This window comes from Phalacrocorax carbo, chromosome 1 (genome assembly GCF_963921805.1).
Source record: "Phalacrocorax carbo chromosome 1, bPhaCar2.1, whole genome shotgun sequence".
NCBI classification, from domain to species: Eukaryota; Metazoa; Chordata; class Aves; order Suliformes; family Phalacrocoracidae; genus Phalacrocorax; species Phalacrocorax carbo.
Genome location: NC_087513.1, coordinates 13631008 through 13649364, shown reverse-complemented (window position 1 = coordinate 13649364; position 18357 = coordinate 13631008). Strand labels below are relative to the sequence as shown.

General features: G+C 38.9%; 1 protein-coding gene across 6 annotated transcripts in view; it reads right to left on the bottom strand.

Moving 5' to 3' along the window:
• The window catches only part of MAGI2 (membrane associated guanylate kinase, WW and PDZ domain containing 2), a 764477-nt gene that overhangs the window by 58668 nt on the left and 687452 nt on the right, over positions 1 to 18357 (bottom strand). For 3 of the 6 annotated variants that reach the window (XM_064444078.1, XM_064444087.1, XM_064444103.1), the window contains 3 exons: positions 12675 to 12766; positions 6708 to 6900; positions 3321 to 3569 (listed from right to left, as the gene is read on the bottom strand). In XM_064444078.1, the coding sequence (XP_064300148.1) occupies positions 3321 to 3569; positions 6708 to 6900; positions 12675 to 12766 (534 nt within the window). Of the gene's footprint in view, positions 1 to 3320; positions 3570 to 5582; positions 5670 to 6707; positions 6901 to 12674; positions 12767 to 18251; positions 18294 to 18357 lie in introns of all 6 variants that reach the window. The other 3 variants (XM_064444109.1, XM_064444093.1, XM_064444116.1) reach the window with 3 other exon arrangements.

The window sequence follows — 18357 nt, the reverse complement described above, 5'->3', positions numbered from 1 at the left end:
TCTGACCTCACTCTGTGCCTGTACCAAGGGTAAAAAAAATGCACTTAGTATTTTGAAAATTGCTGCAAGGCAAAGGGAAGTCTGTAAATCAACAGTAACTATGAACCACTTGCAAAGCAAGTGGAGAGAAAAGTTGACCAAGACCTTAAGCCTCTTGGAACAAGAATGACATCCTCAGTTCTGGGAGCCCCTGAGCCTTTTGTGACTTTTCCTGGTCAGAGGGACCATGAAGCACTTCTAGTAGGTTACGTGGGAGCAGCACAACACACGCCCCACCAGAGAGGGAGGGAAAGGGGTATGAGACTCAGCTGGAACACCGCTCTGACTTCATGGAGTGGTCCTACAGCTTCACAGCCAGAGCTAGCTTTAACTCCCCTGGCAAACACCCAGAGGGTGAGTTTTTGGTAGCTTTGGGCCAACTGCAAAGCAGCAAACCCGTGAACATGCAGTTCTGAGGCTAGTAGAAACTCTGAACGATTACCTCAATTCTAATAACACTCAAAGCACAAGCACCCAGTGACAGAAGGTTCATGCTCCTGTACTGAGCTGTTGCAATTTGTTGGGTTGTAAAACATAGTGTATAAGTGTGATTTCAAGAAAGAGGAAAATGCTTCCAGTGCACAACTAATTGCCTTCTTGAGTAGAAGTGATGATACGCTTACAAGTACTCAAGCAAGTACAAGTACAAGTACAAGAAAGTAGAGAGGGATATACGGTTATCAAAATAAACATTCTTAAATCAAAGGAACCCTTATTCACTTTGCCCTGAGTATGCTCCCAGTGAGACAATTTCTTAGGCTGCGCTATTCCTAGTGGTGTCTGACACTACAGGATATTCCCTTTTCTGACCTGTTTTGCCCATTTTGATTCTTTCAGAGTTGCCTTGTTATTAATGCATAAACATATAACTGTGTATGTTTAGGGTATGTCTGCAGAACGTCATTCTGTGCCACGTGGGGATGCATGAGCTGGCAACAAGTGCACTGGCTCCGAAACCAGAAACACTGGAAATATAGTACAACGTTTCACCATATTAGCATATTACTGCTATGAAAAGTGAGTGACTACCACGGTGCTTCACATGGTGCCATGCAGATCAATATTTTGATACTGCTGTAAGCTGTATTTTGGACATTACACTTCCTACATCCAGTTTATACTTTCCTACTGTTAATATGCTTTCTACCCCTGATTGTGCATTTTAATCAAAGGATTTCAGGTTATTTCAAGCTGGAAGGGACCTCAAGAGGTCTCAGTGGCTGCTGCTGAAGTTTTTCTATTCTGTCTTCTACCAAAGGGCTCACAATTTGGATGCTGTATTCCAGACAGGTCCTAATGAGTCCTGAGTAAAGGGGATAATAATTTCCCCTCAATCTACTGGCTATGCTCCTCTTAATATCACCCAAATTACATCGCCCAAATAAATACTAGGAAATTGAACCTCCTTTAAACTATAAAACACCAATGATTTTTAGCCTGTTTTTATTACTGATGACAGAGTATGTAATTTTCAGCTTGTTTTTTCTGCTACATTTTTGGAACAGAATTCACATAGAAAAGGTAATTTCTTCTCTGTTCTGTCACTGTCTGCAGCAAATGTAATTTTTTGGTTCATTACTGTTCTTCTAAACTTAGGATTTGGGTGCTTTTTGGGATCACCAAAATTTTATGCACATATTTGAATAAATTTGCTTGTCACTTCCACAGCAGACTGTAATTTTCATTCACTATTGGAGGTGTTCAGCTGAGGTTCAGCAGTGGCTACATATGTAGCTTCTTGAGGAGAAAGAAAAGTACCTCAAGAACATGCTGGGGGTAGGAGGGAAAGCAGGGTCCTGAACCTGGGTCTGTTGTCCTCAGCAGAATACTCTAGTCACAGAACTTTTTGTTGCTTTTGTATTTGCTCTTTCTCTTTCTCTCCTCTTTCCCTCTCCATCTCCCCCAACCACAAGCCCTATCTGTGAAATAATTTTCTTGAAAAATTCATGATGACTTAACTGATTAATATATATGTATCTCAATGTCCTTAATGGATTTTTTTTTCCTGTCCGGTCTTCTGCAAAGAAATCCCAATTGGCTATTCTATTCAATAAAGTGAAAACTCAGACTCCCAAGAGGCTAATTATCCATAGGTTTGTTACAGAATTAATAATACTGGCAATCATGGAATTTTAAAATTCAGCTGAGGTAATATGAAAAGCAACTCTTTTAATAACTGCATGATCATGAAATACTGCAAAGAAGTTTTCTGAGATAATTTGCTATTGTAAGATATGACTTTCCCAGTACTCTCTTAGTTGCTTTTCTGTTACAAATTTAGAAGGGTGAAGTTTAGCCCTAAAAGTTGCAATTGTTATTTCATTTTCTCAGGAAGCAGTTTTGGGCAAAAGAACAGTTCCTTCAAAACATATTTTAAACGCAGGGAAAGGACTGCATTAGGCTGCAACTTGCAAAATGACAAATGTTCTCACTTGTCTTGGTTTTTCAGCAGTGGTTAACATTCACAGTGTCAGAGCCATGGGGCTCAGCTCTCAGCTGGATAAATGCTGGGCCTGCAGCTGCCGCTACCAGAGGGTCTGAGTCTCTTGTAGGTCCCATGTCATGTCTGCCTGACCTCTCCCTAGAGGTACCTAGGACATCTCAAATGGCACCAGATGCCTATATTAAAGCAATAAAGTTGAGCCTGCCCCAAAATTAGTTTTCTGGAGATAAAATTATCTATAATATTATAATCATTAAAGGCAGATCTTGTCACTATATTCACCATTTCCCTGTACTCAGTCATAACTTCTATGCTATGTATAGTCCAGCTAATTAAAAAAATCAGCCTCCCTGGACCGCTGTCTAACCAGTTTTCCCATTTTCCTCTTGCTTCTGCAGTGCCCTAACTGGACAGCTACTGCCATGGGGTTTGCTGTGATCTCAGCTTTTATTTCAAGTTCCCAAACTTCATCTTGATTGAAAAAAACCCCATATAATTCAGTTGTGTGTGTAGGAATAAGTTATTCACAGCACCCTGGTAGTTACTTGCAGAGTGTCTTTTTGGGATATAGGACAGAGGAAATATACTTTGTGGGAGAATCCTGTTGTACTCTAACAGTCAAATGAGTGTTTGAAAAACAGAACCTCGGAGGCCAGAAAAATCTTTGGTTTTGTCCAAGACGCAACAGGCAAACGGTGCCCCTAGAAGCAATCTTGAGGGTCCCTTCAGCTTTAATCTGTACAGTGATTAATTAGCAGGTGTCAGGTTTTAATTTTTTTTTTTTTTTAATTAGGTGTGAACTTGGAAAAATATAAGCTGACGAATGTGATTTACTTACTTATTGTGGACCCAGATTCAGGCCTGTTCAGGGAACTGATGATAACAAAGCCAAAGCCTTCATTCTCCTTGCGGTGGATCACAACGTCACTGGTTTGCAGGCTGTGAGAAGTGAAGCCCTCGGGGGGTGTAGCATTGCTACTAGAGACAGCGTGATTACTGTTAGCATAAGTAGCATAGTCACTTCTTGGAGAACTGTGGTGTGTAGACACCGAGCCTGGGCTTCTGCCATTCTCTGGGCACGGTTCTCCTACAACATAAATCACACCAGTATTACAGTCTGACTTGCTCAGTGGCTTTGTGACTTACACTGCATTTGTGTGCATGAATACAGCTGACTGACTATATCCCAGGCTACTGCAAGTGTTAAACTAGGAGCTGTAATAGATCCAGAGAGACAGGAATCTACACAATTATGCAAAACATTCAGGGGCAATCAGGTAAGGCAAGCATGAACACTCACTGCTACGCTATCTAAAAGAGAGGAAAGGGAAGTAAGAAACAATGGCTATGTGGATTGCAAAAACATTAGCAAGCACTATTCCCTTGTCTGCTGGCTGATCTGTCGTCAAGAGGAAAATGTGACTGTCTAATCCAATATAAAATTATTTGTGTTTGGATTAAAAGAATTTAAGCAGGCAGCTAACATAGAGTAATTAGGATTAGCTGCATAATATTCTTCTTACACGTTGATTAGCATGCTCAAAAGGTCTTCATGGAACAGGACAGCTATACAATGAAAAATAATCACAAATAATTTTTCTGTTGGTGTCATGCCAGAAGTACTGGTCATTTAAAGGTTTTGAAGATGCTCTTGTGTGGCAAGTTTGACAGGCAGAAGTGAAAATGGAGTCCATCTGCACTTCAGTATTGCTTAATAGTAACAAGACCAGGGAACAAGTTAAATCTTGTGGGATTACACACTCTTTTAGTACAAGCATTTTGGCAATTGAAAACAGTAGAGTTACACTTCCAGATGGGAAAAGAGATTTATATTTCTTGCACATCTAAGTTGTTTACGCAAATCAGCATTTACTGGCGGTTTTAATATAGAACTTTCAGACGAATGTAAGTAGTGTGTTTTCTGGTTGGAGCAATGAGGGCAGCAGAGTCATTCGACTGAACATGTGAAGAGCTTATGCATACACACATATGTCCTAGGAAGAGAGCTTGCAAATTAGACCTTCAGTGTGTATATATTAATAAAATAAACATCATCCAAGGACAAGCTGTTGTTTTCTCAATCAGGTGTGTCCTTTAGCAGTCCTTCTGCAACTATTAAACAGTGATTAGAGAGAATAAAGAGGAAGAAAAACAAACAATTATTATACTCCTGCATTACAATTGAAAATCTCCAAGAGTTATTGAACCAAATGTGCAATTAAATGCCATAGTCAGTGACAAAAGTGATCTCATTTTCTGGCTGTCATGTTTCAGAAAGCTGAATATTGTTTATGTCAGTATGGCTGCAACAAAAAGGAAAGTATTTTACCCTGCAGAATGACCAAGAGCTGGTTTGGCCATAAAAGAATGCAACTGAATGCCATTAAGTACAGGAAAAGAAAGATAAAAGAGGGAAAGTTTAAATGGCTATTCGATTGTCAGCTGTACAATAGCTATTCATCAGAAAAATTAAATTTTGCTTCTGCCTGTGAAAAAATGGCACTTTAATCCACGTTGTTCTGAATATCAGATTTTCCTAATCAAATTGTTTTCCAGAGCTTGTGAATGGTGATTTTCTGTTCCAGATCTGGGTAAGTATCTGTGCAAAATGGCAATTCCAGGTGAGGGATAAGATATGTACATCACCTATCAGGCAGTTAAGGAAAGCCCCAGATACCTCTGTTCTATACGAATTAGTGAGAAATTCATACGAAATTGATTGGCCTGATGTGTTGGTATAACATTTTTCAGTCATGCCCAACATCAGTCATTTTAAAATTTTTCCACAAAGCTTATGTTGTAACATACCAAATTAAAATCCTGTTCAGCTTGTGAAATGCTTAAACATTAATGAGTTACACGCTATGCTCCCCGGTGTGGCACGCTCAAGGCCCAAGAGTAACTCCAGGTGTTTTACCAGCTTGCTTCATTTTCTGTGCCAGGAGACCAGAGTGCCTAATAGACCCTTTTATTTAATATTTAACAAGCAGCAGTGAAGGCTGGCATCCGCTCTGTACTAACCCTCATGTTACTTTTGCCTACAGTCTGTACAGCTGGCTGACCCGGGAGAGGTGCTAATCACAAGCGCTCGGCGGATTACCTTGGTTATTGGCCATTTTCCTAGCGTTGGGGGAGCTGCGAGGGGGCGTCGCGCCGGGCGGAGGGGGACCTTTCTGGCTGGAGGACTCTGGAGTCAGTAACAGAAGAAAGTCAGTCCCGTGAGAGAGCGGCTGGCAGGGAGCTGCTGTGCCGCAGTGGGAGGGGGACTGCGAAGACGAAGGTGAGTGGGAGGGCGGCTTCTTGGCAGGGGAGTGAAGGGGAACAGCACAGGCAATGACAGCGGATCTAGGGCACGCGGAGGCAGAAGACAGGACAGGCTGAGAATGTGGTTTGCTCATTTCTGGTACCTCAATGAAGTGTACTCACCACAATTTTTTTAAAAGTTCTTAAATAAACTTTTTTCCTTGAGTAAGCAAAGGTTGCAGTGGAACAGCAGAAAATTCTCCCATTAAAGCTTTAATGGATGCTGCCACGCATTTTTCCAGGTTCCAGCATTTTTCAATATCGAGACTGAGCTATTGTAAAGGTTTGATTTGCTTCAAATTCTTCATATTCTTTTAGGTTTATTTTCTGAATGCGTCTGCTTGAAGGGAGGATTCAACCCCGTTCCTAGGAACATGTAAGGCCGTACACATGTATGTGTATCTAGGAGAAGCACAACAACATAGCCTGTGCCATAAAGAAGGTTTCCAGCCAGCTTGCATTGTAGTTGCAGGGTGAAATTCCAGGTGACATCAGTGAGACCAGAAATGGGCTTTAAACACATACAAGAGTGAAATGAATTCCTGCCTTAAACAGTTAACAGTCTTTGAGCCTTTCTTTGATTGGTTATTGACACAGTCAGCTTTAACAGCTTTAACTTAGGCGAACACTTTGTCCCAAAACTGGACAAGAGGAGACAGCACAGACCAAGACAGCATGGAGCAAATCCAGAGCACTCATGACCACCACACCGGGGTTGCCAATATTATTTCCACTTCCGAAGGAAACAACACTCAGCTCTAGTGTTTTTGTCACAGAAACAAGGGACACATTTACAATGATTCTTTCTTCAAAACGACATAAACATTCACTTTGGTTTTAATTTTCTCTATTTTTTTAAACCTGTTTGTGGTGCAGGCATTGAGATCTGTTTTTCTTTTCACCTTTCCCAGCCTTCACTCACCCGTGGGTAGCACCTTTCTCCTCACAGTAAGATTCACTTGCCCATTTCGGGCAGCATTATGCATAAGATCAATCACATATCGGTGGGTTTTGCCGGCCACTGGAATCCCATCTACATACACCAGCTCATCACCAGGATGGAGACGACCATCTCGGTCTGCTGAGCCCATGGCAATTACTGCTCCGATGAGAATCTAGGCAACAAAGGAACAAAATCCCATCATATATACACTGAACCTCCAATTTAGTGCCATGAGCATTGCAGCGATTTCCCCTTTATTTCAAAACTAAGCTAGTGATTCAGTGTAGGTGAAGAGATCTGTGTATGTCTGAAAGCTGTGCTGGTCCTCTGTGGATACGACTGAAGATGCTTCCTTGCCTTTGGTAAGAAGGTAAGATGTTTCCTACCTGTGTAGGTGTGATCTTGATCTAAGGATGATCTACCTGATATCTTCAAATGAAGACAAACTGTCTATAAGGAGTGTTGAGTTTATACAGACTACATTATGCAGAAGATCTAAGCAGCTTAATTCCACATAAGGGTCATTTTGACTTAAAATCAGTTAGCCTGCACTGCATATTCCTTATTGAAAGTTCCTCACTGCTGTGTGATGTAAGCACCTGGAGTAATATCCTTGAGGTCAGTAGTGGAAGTGACCCCACTACACAGACTTTTCTTTGGGACTCTTGAGAGGAAAAGAAATGTTATATCAAGTGTTGTTACTCATAATGAATAATTGCTCAGGTAGTGGTTGATTAACAAAATGGAAAAAGAGGAAAAATGTCAGCTTACTCTGGGCAGATGTTGTTTTCCTAAATTGACATTTAAATGTAATTTGTATGGGACATATAAACTAGCAAAAAATCTGTTCAAAACCTTTTAATGACTTTCTCCACTTTCTATGCACATAAATTCACATAATTTATTAGAAGAAGACATATATATATTCCCTGTGGAATAACGGGTAGAACAGTTGAGACTGATTCAAACAAAACCTGCTTTCTTTGAAAGAATATTAAAGCATTCACAGAGCGTGTTCCAAATTTTTCTTTCTCTTGTTCAGTGTGAGAGTGAGCACAGAATGATGGATATGACATGCCGTGTGACAATCCACTTTAAAAAATAGAAGATTAAAGCTCTCAAGTATTGCTTTTCATGATGAACTGCAAAGGCTAGATGTGGTAGTCACACAGGTGGTCTTGTGGTTTTTGTGTGGTCTTAGCTGCAGAGTTGCAAGTATACCAGCATAGTGTTTAAATGAAACCCCATGTGGAGCCTGGAGAATTTTCCCCAGTTCATAGGCTCATTTTGACACAGTTTTGCTTTCAAAACTTAGCAAAAAGAGAACATGATGTGGTGTTTTCCTGCTTCCTGGTGTTCACTCGATCCTGTGAGCAGTGCCAGGCTGAGTTGCCAAAGACACTCTTTCAGGTTGTCCATTCTGTTCTTCAAACAGTGGAAGAACTCAAAGCTTTGGAAAGTACTTTGTGCAAAATCCAACTCTGAAATATGTATTTATGCTCCTTTAATGGACAGGAAAAAAGCTGTCCAAAGCTATGTTTATCTAGATCTCCACAAAGTATTCTCAAAAACTTTACATTTGGGCACCTCATATGAGTAAGAATTTTTTCTGAGTTATCTTGGGAAGAGATGGGTGATAACCCTCTGCAGCTTGGAAGATTGCAGGGACTGACTTCCTCCTTTAGTTTTAATGAGCATTTGCAGTTTCTTTAAAATTGGCTGCCAAAGTATTGAACAATTTTTGCATCTATAACCTTTGGAGAAACACAAATGCAGCTCACAAAATGGTGGGTCACAAGTATCTACAGCAAAGTGCAAAAACTTTTATGCAATTAATTAAGGAATTATTGCTAATATTTCACATTTCCACAGTGGAATGTGACTGTATTACTCATCTCAGTGGTGGAACTGATTCCTAACAAGAGCAGCAGAGTCCTTTAAACACTTCAGGTAAGTGTGTTGTCAGGGTGATGGCCTCCATGTCTATTATTAGGTATATTTAATAGCAAGAATAGCTTTAATTTCCTTCTTTTTAATTTTTATTGTGTCCATTTCTTATCCAGTATCTGTTCTCATCTCATGGCTGAGCAGTTTCCATAATAGTTATAAATTCTACAAGCAAAACACAAATAGGAAAAATATTTATCAGGATTATATTTCCTCTGTCATGCAGTTTCATACTGGCATGAGATTTCTTTGGATGTGTGAGGAAAAGGATGATGACATGTAGGCAATAAACAGTGTGTTGTAGAGGAAAGGGAAAGTTTCACCTACTGCTTGAGATTAAACATGTGAAACACGGGGATAGGGAAGATCGTGACAGGGCATAGTCTGAAATTGAAGCCTGGGTCTATTAACTCATGTATGCTAATGTGTTTTGATACTGAGGGTTTTTTTGTGATTCTGGTAATATTTGAGTTTGTGTTTCAGTTTATCCAAATATAACATCGTAGCTTCACAGGCACGTAGTAAGATTTAAGTAATACATGTAAATGGTGTGATTCATCTCACCTAATTTTAAGTGTCTGCGATGTCTAAATCCAAGATAATCATCTGAACTCTTTCTAATCACTGCTAAAAATAGGAGTTCCTAAGGCATGGTTTGCATTATCCTAATGTTTTCCTCTATGGACATCTGTTATGTCTTAGAAATGTCTGTTTCTTGGCACTGATCATAAAAGGAATATCAACATACATCTTGAAGGTATTTTTGAGAAGAATCTCAGTCAATCTGTGTGGAAAAGGTGAAACTCTTAGTGCAATTATGTATGTGTTCCTGTGATTTTGAGTTTGAGCTGAAAAAATGTATCCAAAATAATTCTCTGCTTTGGGACAGCAATTTGCGACTTCAGTGAAGTTCCAATTTATGTGTATTTGCAACCTTTCAGCAATATTATAATTCACTGCAATAGAGTCAGATTACCTCTAACTCCTCAAGTTACCGGGAGATGTGGTAAATACCTGTGGTGTTATGATCTCATGAGATTTGAGACGTGATTGGAACTGGCACAACACACAGTCCTGATATTTAATGTTTCTCAATAAATTTAAGTCTTTCCTTTGGAAAGCAAGTTTATGCTCAGAAATATGGAAAGGGGAGTAGTCCAGCAGCACTTTTTCCTTCTAAGGTGCCAGAGAGCTGATATAAGTAGAAGGAAACTGAGCTACAGTCCCTCTATAGCAACAGTATTACGTTTCTAAAAAAAATCTCTATGTGGATTCTGCTTCTTTTAAAAATTTATTACCTTATGCTGAAGAATTCATATTCCTTTTTAGAAACCAAACCACAAAGACAAAAGGCAATGAAAGCTTCCTTTTATTCTGTGTTACCTGACTGCACAGCAGGAGAGCTGAAACAAACATTTCAAAGCATCTCAGTTCTTGTTTCATAGGAAATTCAGGGGTTTGGAGGACAGGCAGAAACTGCCTCTCCTTTTCTGGAGGTGGGAGGAATGGGAGACTGCAGGTGGGCTGTCCATGGGGGAGCAGGGAAGCAGTGGAGGAGAGAAAACAGAGTTAAGAAGTCTTGTATTTTGAATACAAAATAGATGGAAAGTAAAAAAAGTGGAGTACATCTGTTGTTTTTATTAGTGATTAATTTGAGCAGTGAAAACAAGTAGGTGGGCAACAAAGAGGGAGTGAGAACTGAGAAGTTCAGCACCGCGATACCTAGCTTTAAGGAGGTGCCTTTTTGCCTCGTAGGATCCTCAGCCTAAGGATAATAAGCTAGGATCTTATTCATTCCTGAGGACTTCGAGACATGGTTTGTAGGGCGACATAAAGCCTGTTAGATTGATACATTTGGGAGAAAAATGCTGTTGTATTTTCAAGGCCTGAAATAGAGATAGCAACCTTGAGGCAAAATGCAGGCTGAGAGCCATTGTTCAGCAGGACAGTAAAGCATCTTAGAAGGTGGTTCACAGAAGGCAGCATTTTGGTCCTGCTCTCCAAAAATAGCAAGGTGCTTATCTCTGCAACTGGTATCCAGCTACGGCTCTTTGACTTTGGACAGTAAAGCCAGGTCAGTCCGTTGCTGAAAAGAAGCTAGAAAGAGCTGCTTCCTCTGTAACAGTTCAGTGCATAATGTATGTAGCCGGGAGACAAAAGACTCCAAATTCCAAATTTCCAAATTCCCACACTACTGGATTGTTGAGCAAAGACATAAATCCAGGTCTCCCACAACTCTGCATGCATTCTTAACCATGAGAATATTAGGTATTCTAAACCAGTTTTCTTGCAGCCCTTTAGGTTGAAATAATTCCATTTTATATAAATAATCATCTTTTAGATGAGGCATTTGAGCTGTACTGTTACCCATGAGAATGTTGTAAACCTCCAAACTGCAGAGCCAGTCAGACACTCAGTCTGTGACTACTTAAATATCCATTTGTAATGAAAAAAGCACTAAAGGAGACACCAAGATGGACTTTCCCAGAATACTGAGCAGCCTAGAAGCCAGGGACACTTTCCTCGGAGGTGGGAAATGCCACTGGGCACTACTGTTTGAAGCAGGTAGGGGGACATTTCCAGTTCTTCCATTAGTGCCAATCCTTTACAGGATAAAATGATAAAATGGGACATTTCCTCTAGCTCCTAACAGATTTGCTTTTTGGCTTCACCCAGTAGGTGAGCTTTGAGTACCCATACTGGCTGAGCCACCCAGAAATGACAGGAAAAATGCTTAGCTGGAGAATGTGCAGATGATGGCTCAGTGGCCTCATTTTCTGTGTGCTGGGACATGCTTCATGGGAGAAAGTTAGATGCCAGAGGGGCTTCAGGCACACTGCAAGTGTAGATGATGAAACTGTTATTTTGGAGCTCTTCCATACAGCTACACCTTATTTAGCATTGAAAATACATTCCAAAACACTTATTCTAAAATAGAGCCTTTGCATTTCAAGCACCTTTTTTTACAATACAATGCATTTGCTTCTTTTTACAGGAGTCATCAGTAAACTATTAATATTTATCAGTACTTCGACAGATGCTGACAATTTTAAAATAGAGGAGCTTCTTTGTTTCTCAGAGCCAGGTGTTGGTTAATGTTAATGCTTGAATGACAACTATATTATTCTGTATGAATTTGAATACAGAATATATAAATCTATCAACTAGTTATACATTGCCTCAGAAATATGGTAACACAGGACTTGGATAACACATAAGGTTTTGATAACAAAATGTTATCATTATCAACTTGGGATTAGTCCTCGCTGACAAACCATAGTTACATCAAAGTTATTCTGAAGGAGTACTAATTCTGCCCACCTGCTCTCCCAAAATTATAGTATTTATACGTATCACTAATTTACCAAAATGTGTACATACTTCTTTTAAAAACTGTGTATATGTTTTATTTTATAATTTATTTCACCTGCAATGAATGTATCTTGGTTTTGTTACCTGTTATTTGGTTACAGGGTTGTCTCCCTCCTAATGGCATAAAGCTACCATTTTTATGCCTGATGCATCACATGAAGTTGCCATCTAACCTGGAATATGGACTGCAGTTCCCTGTTGGAGCTGTCTGTGTTTCTGAAAATAAACTGCATTGTCAACAGTATCTTTTAACCTTATGCATATATACAGTCTGCTTGCATTGAACACAGTTATACATAGCCTTACATAATCTGATTTTTAAAATCTTCTGCTTAAACTTGGTTTTGGAAAGTCAAGATCAAAAGATGACAGATCACACTGCATTAAAGGGTTGAGTGATGCACCATTTCTAACTTAATTCCTTCTGGTTCTAACTTAATTTACCGTAACATCTTTTAGGTACGGACAATGTGAGAGTCCTGTCTTTTTCTATGGTTGAATAAAAAAGCCATTTTACTTATAGCCTTAACATGGTGTTCATTTGGGTTCAGCTGTGTAATAATATTTTTCTGACCTTTACACAGATTTTAGAGTTATAAAAAGGGAAGTCAGGAAGAAATAACTCACAGGTTGTCCAGGCTCATCTCCTCCCAGGATCCTGAAGCCAAACCCAGACTCCATTCTCCGAAGGTGAACATCCAGCTCCTTGTAATCGGGACCTGGTTTAAAGGGAAATCCCACTGAGCAAAGTGTTTTGGCTTTGTCTTAAGAATTTTACCATCTTCCCTCCCACCTTGTGTTCATTGCACATGACTAATGGCATCCTGGTTAGAGCTGGTGGAAACAAATGGGACACAATGTGTTGTACACAGACAAGGAGGAGGCTTGAAAATGTAGGCATCTCTTGGAGGATGATTATGTTCAGTAGAATACACTGAACCAGGCTAGAACACATTCGCAGGAGAACAATACTGGAAAAGTCTGTCCAAAACAGAGTTTATAAAGGTGCCTTCTTCCTGCAACTGACTGCATAATATACTGCTGTTCATCCACCTCTGTATTTATTATGTATTTTCCTTTCAGTTCATTAAAACCTAAAGAGAATAAACTGAAATGGGAGATAGAGATACATAGTTATTAGTCCAACTTACAAAAGACGAATAATAATTACAGGCCATTTTAGTTCCACATACAGATATAAAGCATTATGTCTTTTTACGTAATGTAGCTTTTACGTTCTCCACTTTCAGGTAATACCCTCAACAAAGAGTTTTGACTTATAATGATATCCGAGTTTAGGGTTTAAATTGAAAGCTAACATCATTAACTTGAACTCCTTAATGCTACTCAAAGTCTCAACAGCTTTATTAAGGTTGTGCTTCCGTATGCCTATGTAACTTTCCTGTAAACACATATTCTGCCCTGGAATATATCAGTTCATGAATGTAGTGGTTTTTTAAAAGTCAGTTATTTATAAAAATGTCTTCAGCTTCATTTGAAGGAGCCCACTGTTTTAAGTCCTGATGTCCTCAAAATATAAAAGAGAAATTTTGAATAAAATTTCAAATAAGTGAAAATGTAAGGAGTTAGACGACTAAGACATTGAGTGTTTTGACTATTGCTTTGTCTGCATGTTCAGAGATGCTTCAGGCTCATCACCTAAAGCAGGACAGTGATTAACAGGAATGGTCTTTCATACAGATTACACTCTGGTCTATAAATAGTGACAACTTTTGGCCAGTGTCAGCTTGTTGCCAACCCCAACAGACAAAAAGGGATGAGTAGGTGTATTTCAGCAAACTGTTCATAGTGTCTCCAGTTGTGCCTTGTTTCTTCAAAAGGGGGGGGGGGGCTACAGATGGCCAAAACATGGTACTTCAGTGACTCTCATTTACAGATTCTTGTCCCCCCCCAGAGCCACCAGTGGACACCTCACAAAATGCGGAGTTGGGCAGATCCCAGCTTTAGTCTGGGATTAAAGCCGATTCAGTTTCAGTCAGGACTTGCAAGGACAGACACAGAACTACATGCAGTGGCTCTATACTATGACCATGCAATAAAAAACCTCTCTAGACAGCAACATCGTGCATTATTGCAGCAATTTATATTGGTCTGCATAAGACTGAATCATAAGTTTTTTTCAGTTGGTAAAATAAACGTATTACCTTTCCCTACCAACTTGATTCTCTTGTATTTAGAAGACAAGCCCAAACAGATCCTAACAGCTTATTATCCTGATTTTTTCAATTTATTTGGTAAGTGCCTCAACAGTGAATAAAAGAACAAATGAAGTTTGTGTATTTCAGTAAGTTAACTTCATGCAAAGGTTGTTTCAAAGTTGCAAAAGGCAAAGGAATTTTAAGATGAAAGTGATACCTTATCTTTACTTGATTTGCTGTGCCTAAGTGTAACAAGGATGGGGCTTAGTACTAGGGAAAGGGTTTTGTAGATAAACATAGTAGGATCGCCCTTTATAGCCCAGGTCTAACACTCAAAGGCACTGTTTCCAAAAGTCTGTCACAAACCAAGAACTGCCTTTATTTGCACACACATGAATGAATATGCACAGTTGGGAATACATTAAGAAAACGTAAGAACATCAGGTTGTGAAGAATACATGCTCTGCCACACTGGGATGAAAATGGCCCTCAAACACATACATTGACAAAGCTGATCCAAACCAATGTTGGCACCAGACTCCAAAATAAGAGGTATTATATTTTTCAAAAGAGACTGGTTTTGTACCTGTTTAGAATGCAATAGCTAAGCCAGGTTGACCATGAAAAGGTTTAGGCTAAAAATACTGAATATGGACATACTTTTCTATGAGCTCTAACATAGTTCAGAAGCCTTTGGATTGATTAACTCATCACGCTTGCTCAGAAGAGACTTTCTTCCCAAATAGCTGGATGTCTATGGAGCCCATTCTCTGCCAACTCTTACCAGGTCACTGAACACGGCTTTTAAAAAATAATGTTCTTTTCTGTCCTACCAGGAGAACACAACATGGCGCTGGAAAGGCTCCCTGGGCCATCTAGTCCAGGTCCCTGTTATTGCAAGCCTCTGCAAGCAGACAGCACACAGATCTTACCAGTAAAGAAGACACTGGGCGCCTAAGCCTGTTTGTGGCCTTTGTCACTAAGTCACCTCATTCAGCATCTCACTGATGGATCGTACCCCATGATTTTACTTACTTATTCACAGTAATACCATATTATCTCCAGTGACTGACTAATATACTTAAGGAGCATTTCCTCCACTGCTGTTGCTGGTTGTTTCAGCTCTCATGCTTGGTATGATATGACTCTGTTGGCTGCACTGACCAGCTCTCCATTGGTCTGGAGACAACTACACCATAGATACCTGAAATTACATGTCTGAATGTGGACCTCATTTTCACCCTTAGTTTTTTTGCGTAGGTCATTGATGAAAATAACACAGAAGACTTATTGCGACACTCTCCACTAATATTACCATTCCAGCCCAGAAACCGTTCTTCTAGTAGAATAGCTTGTCTTCTTTCTAGATGATCCATTTTACATTTTGTGTGAAACACTGTCTTCTCCAGGCTAACATGGAATTGCTTCAGCTAAAACTGGCATTTTGTAAAATGTCTAGTTGAAGTCTAGATTGATTAAACATGCATCGCTTGTTTGGTGCAAGAAGTCAGTTATGAGGTTAGTCTGACACAACCCATTTTTGGTAAACTCCTTTTGCATTAGGTCTCCAGTTTATCTCCATATCAGCAGTTAGTCTTTAATCAAAAATATGTTCTAAAGTCTTGCTGATGATGAAATCCCTTTTTTCCTGTTTCTCGAAGAAAGGTAAGTTGTTCACTACTATGTGTTTTTACTACGGGAGCTCAGGCTTTGTAGAGATTACTAAAAGCCCCTACTATTATGTCGCGGCCGTTTCAGTATTCCTGAATGTAGATTGATCAAGTACTCTTACCCATATAAGTGATTACATTTCATCTGATATTTCTTCAGTGCTTGCTTCTCTAGGATTCTGGTACGTTTTTTTCCCTCACAAAGGATCATTACATAAACTACATTTTGCCTTTTCTTGCTGGAGCAGATTTTCAGTTGATAATACAAAGAAGATTACCTATACTTATAGAAAAATGATGCTTCCATGCCTTGCAATAAACGTCCAACTGTTGGTTAATATAACTTCATTATGGAAAATGCACCCTTTTTTCCCCCCCTTTGTAAGCTAGATTAGTACCTTGCAGTTCATGCTAAGTAAGAAGAAATGATAGGTTTGCAGACATGGGAGTCAAGCCAAGACTGAATTAGTATAGTCTTTTGCGCAGTTTGCTGTTCCATCCAGTCAACTTAATACACTTGAATGTCCCATCTCCTACCAGTTTCATTGAAAGGAGAGTTTCAGCTTAAAGTCAGTATTTCTGATCGTATACTATGGGTATCCTGTGCAAGAATTACAATGTTCCCTGTTGTCCCTTGCCTTTCTGCATATTTATATTAGAAAAACTTTAGATTTGCCTGCTAGTAACTTCACTGTCTTTTTTATAGTTATAGCATTTTGTTTCTTCTTTCTGTGTAAAGAAAAATGTTCTTAACTGATCATTTGGCCTAGAAGAGAGAAAAAAATCACTTGGCTAGGTTATAAAACCAGCTGGCTCCCCCATGAATTTGAGAATGATATTGGACAAGCTGTGATCTGATCGTTGCTGCACAGTGAGGACGGTAAAGAGCATTGGGAAATTCTGCTTTCTGATTCCTGGAAGATGGGGAATTTGCTTTAAATGTAAAGGTACCAGAATAGATTGTTACTGAACAATAATAAAATCTCAAAGGTGAAGAGGTGATTATCAGCTCTCAGCTACATGTCTGTACTGTATTCATTTGAATTCCTAGGTGACTTACACATTGATAAGTGTATATGCAATTGTTTCTTGAAAGTATGTAGAGAAAATATATCCCTGAGGATTAATTCATTTTCTGTATGAGTCAAGTTGCACAAGTGCTATGTGTTTTTTATAGGGATAAACCTGGTATTTAGGATGATGCTATAAATGTCGAAATGAATTTTTTTTAATTAAATCTCTTCTATATTGCAGTTAAAACAAGGATAAAGAGCTTTGTTGTAATAATTTTACAGTCTTCCTGGGTATACTCAAATTTCCTGCTAAAAATAAAAATTAATTTGGACTCCTTTGCTGAAGATGGTGAAGCTATTTGTTCCCTACAAATCATTGCTGTGAATTGTGATTGACACAAATCTACAATAACTTTTTATCTGAGTTTCAGATGCTCTTGAAAGTTGTAAAAAGCTTGAAAACAGTCATGGGGCTGCTGGTCTCCAATGTGAGCAGCTTTTAAAAAAACATACATATTTCCTCTTGATATTTACAGAGAGGAAAATAGAGACTTCAGTATAAATATCAGCAAAGCAAGAAAAGAAAAAATAGAATTGGTGTGCTGACAGAGTTTTCAATGTATAACCCTACTGGGGTATGCAAAACCAGCCCAATATCATATTTAAATATTTAGTTTAAATATTTAGTTTAGGATCGCTGCCCAACCTCTGTAGGACTAGCAAAGACTTTAATGGGATTGTCAAAACAGTCTTTTTTTGTATGGGATTCCTGTTTTAACTATTCACTTAACATGATCACATTGGGAAATCAAATATTGCTGTTTTTTAAACAACTCCATTGCCACTTTACAAGAGCAATGTTAATTCAAACACCCAAAAAACTTCTATTTTTGAAGGTTTTTGTTTTTTGTTTTTTTACAGAACAAGATATATGTGTGGGAGCAGGGAATGCATGGATCTGCATAACACATCAATTCTGTTCTTCTGCAAATGAAGATAGAATTAATTTCAGTTCTACACAAAATATTGCTTAAGCTTAGATTTGGGCATGAGCTATAGAGATACATTTTTATGTTAAAGAGTGAACACTAATGTATGAAAGTACACAGAAAACACTGGAAAACATACACAAAGCCTGGCTGAAGGAAAAAGAAATACTTTTTCCTCGCTCAAAATGCAAATCTATTATTAAAAGATTTAGAGTTAGCACTCTATAACCCCACAAAGCTCATACAAAAATAAAATGGTGACTACGCAGTCATAACTAGCCATTATCTAGAGAAATGATTAAAGAAAGAAGAATAAAACATGAAAATGAAGGACAACTAGTTTATAGAACAATGAAGGCTGAAGAATACTTGCCAGAGGAATCCACTCGAAAACCAGTCCTGGGCAGCACTTGCTCTGAATAGGAAAATGGGGAATTAAAGATGAAATACATTTCTCAAGTTATTTAAAGATGCAGCAT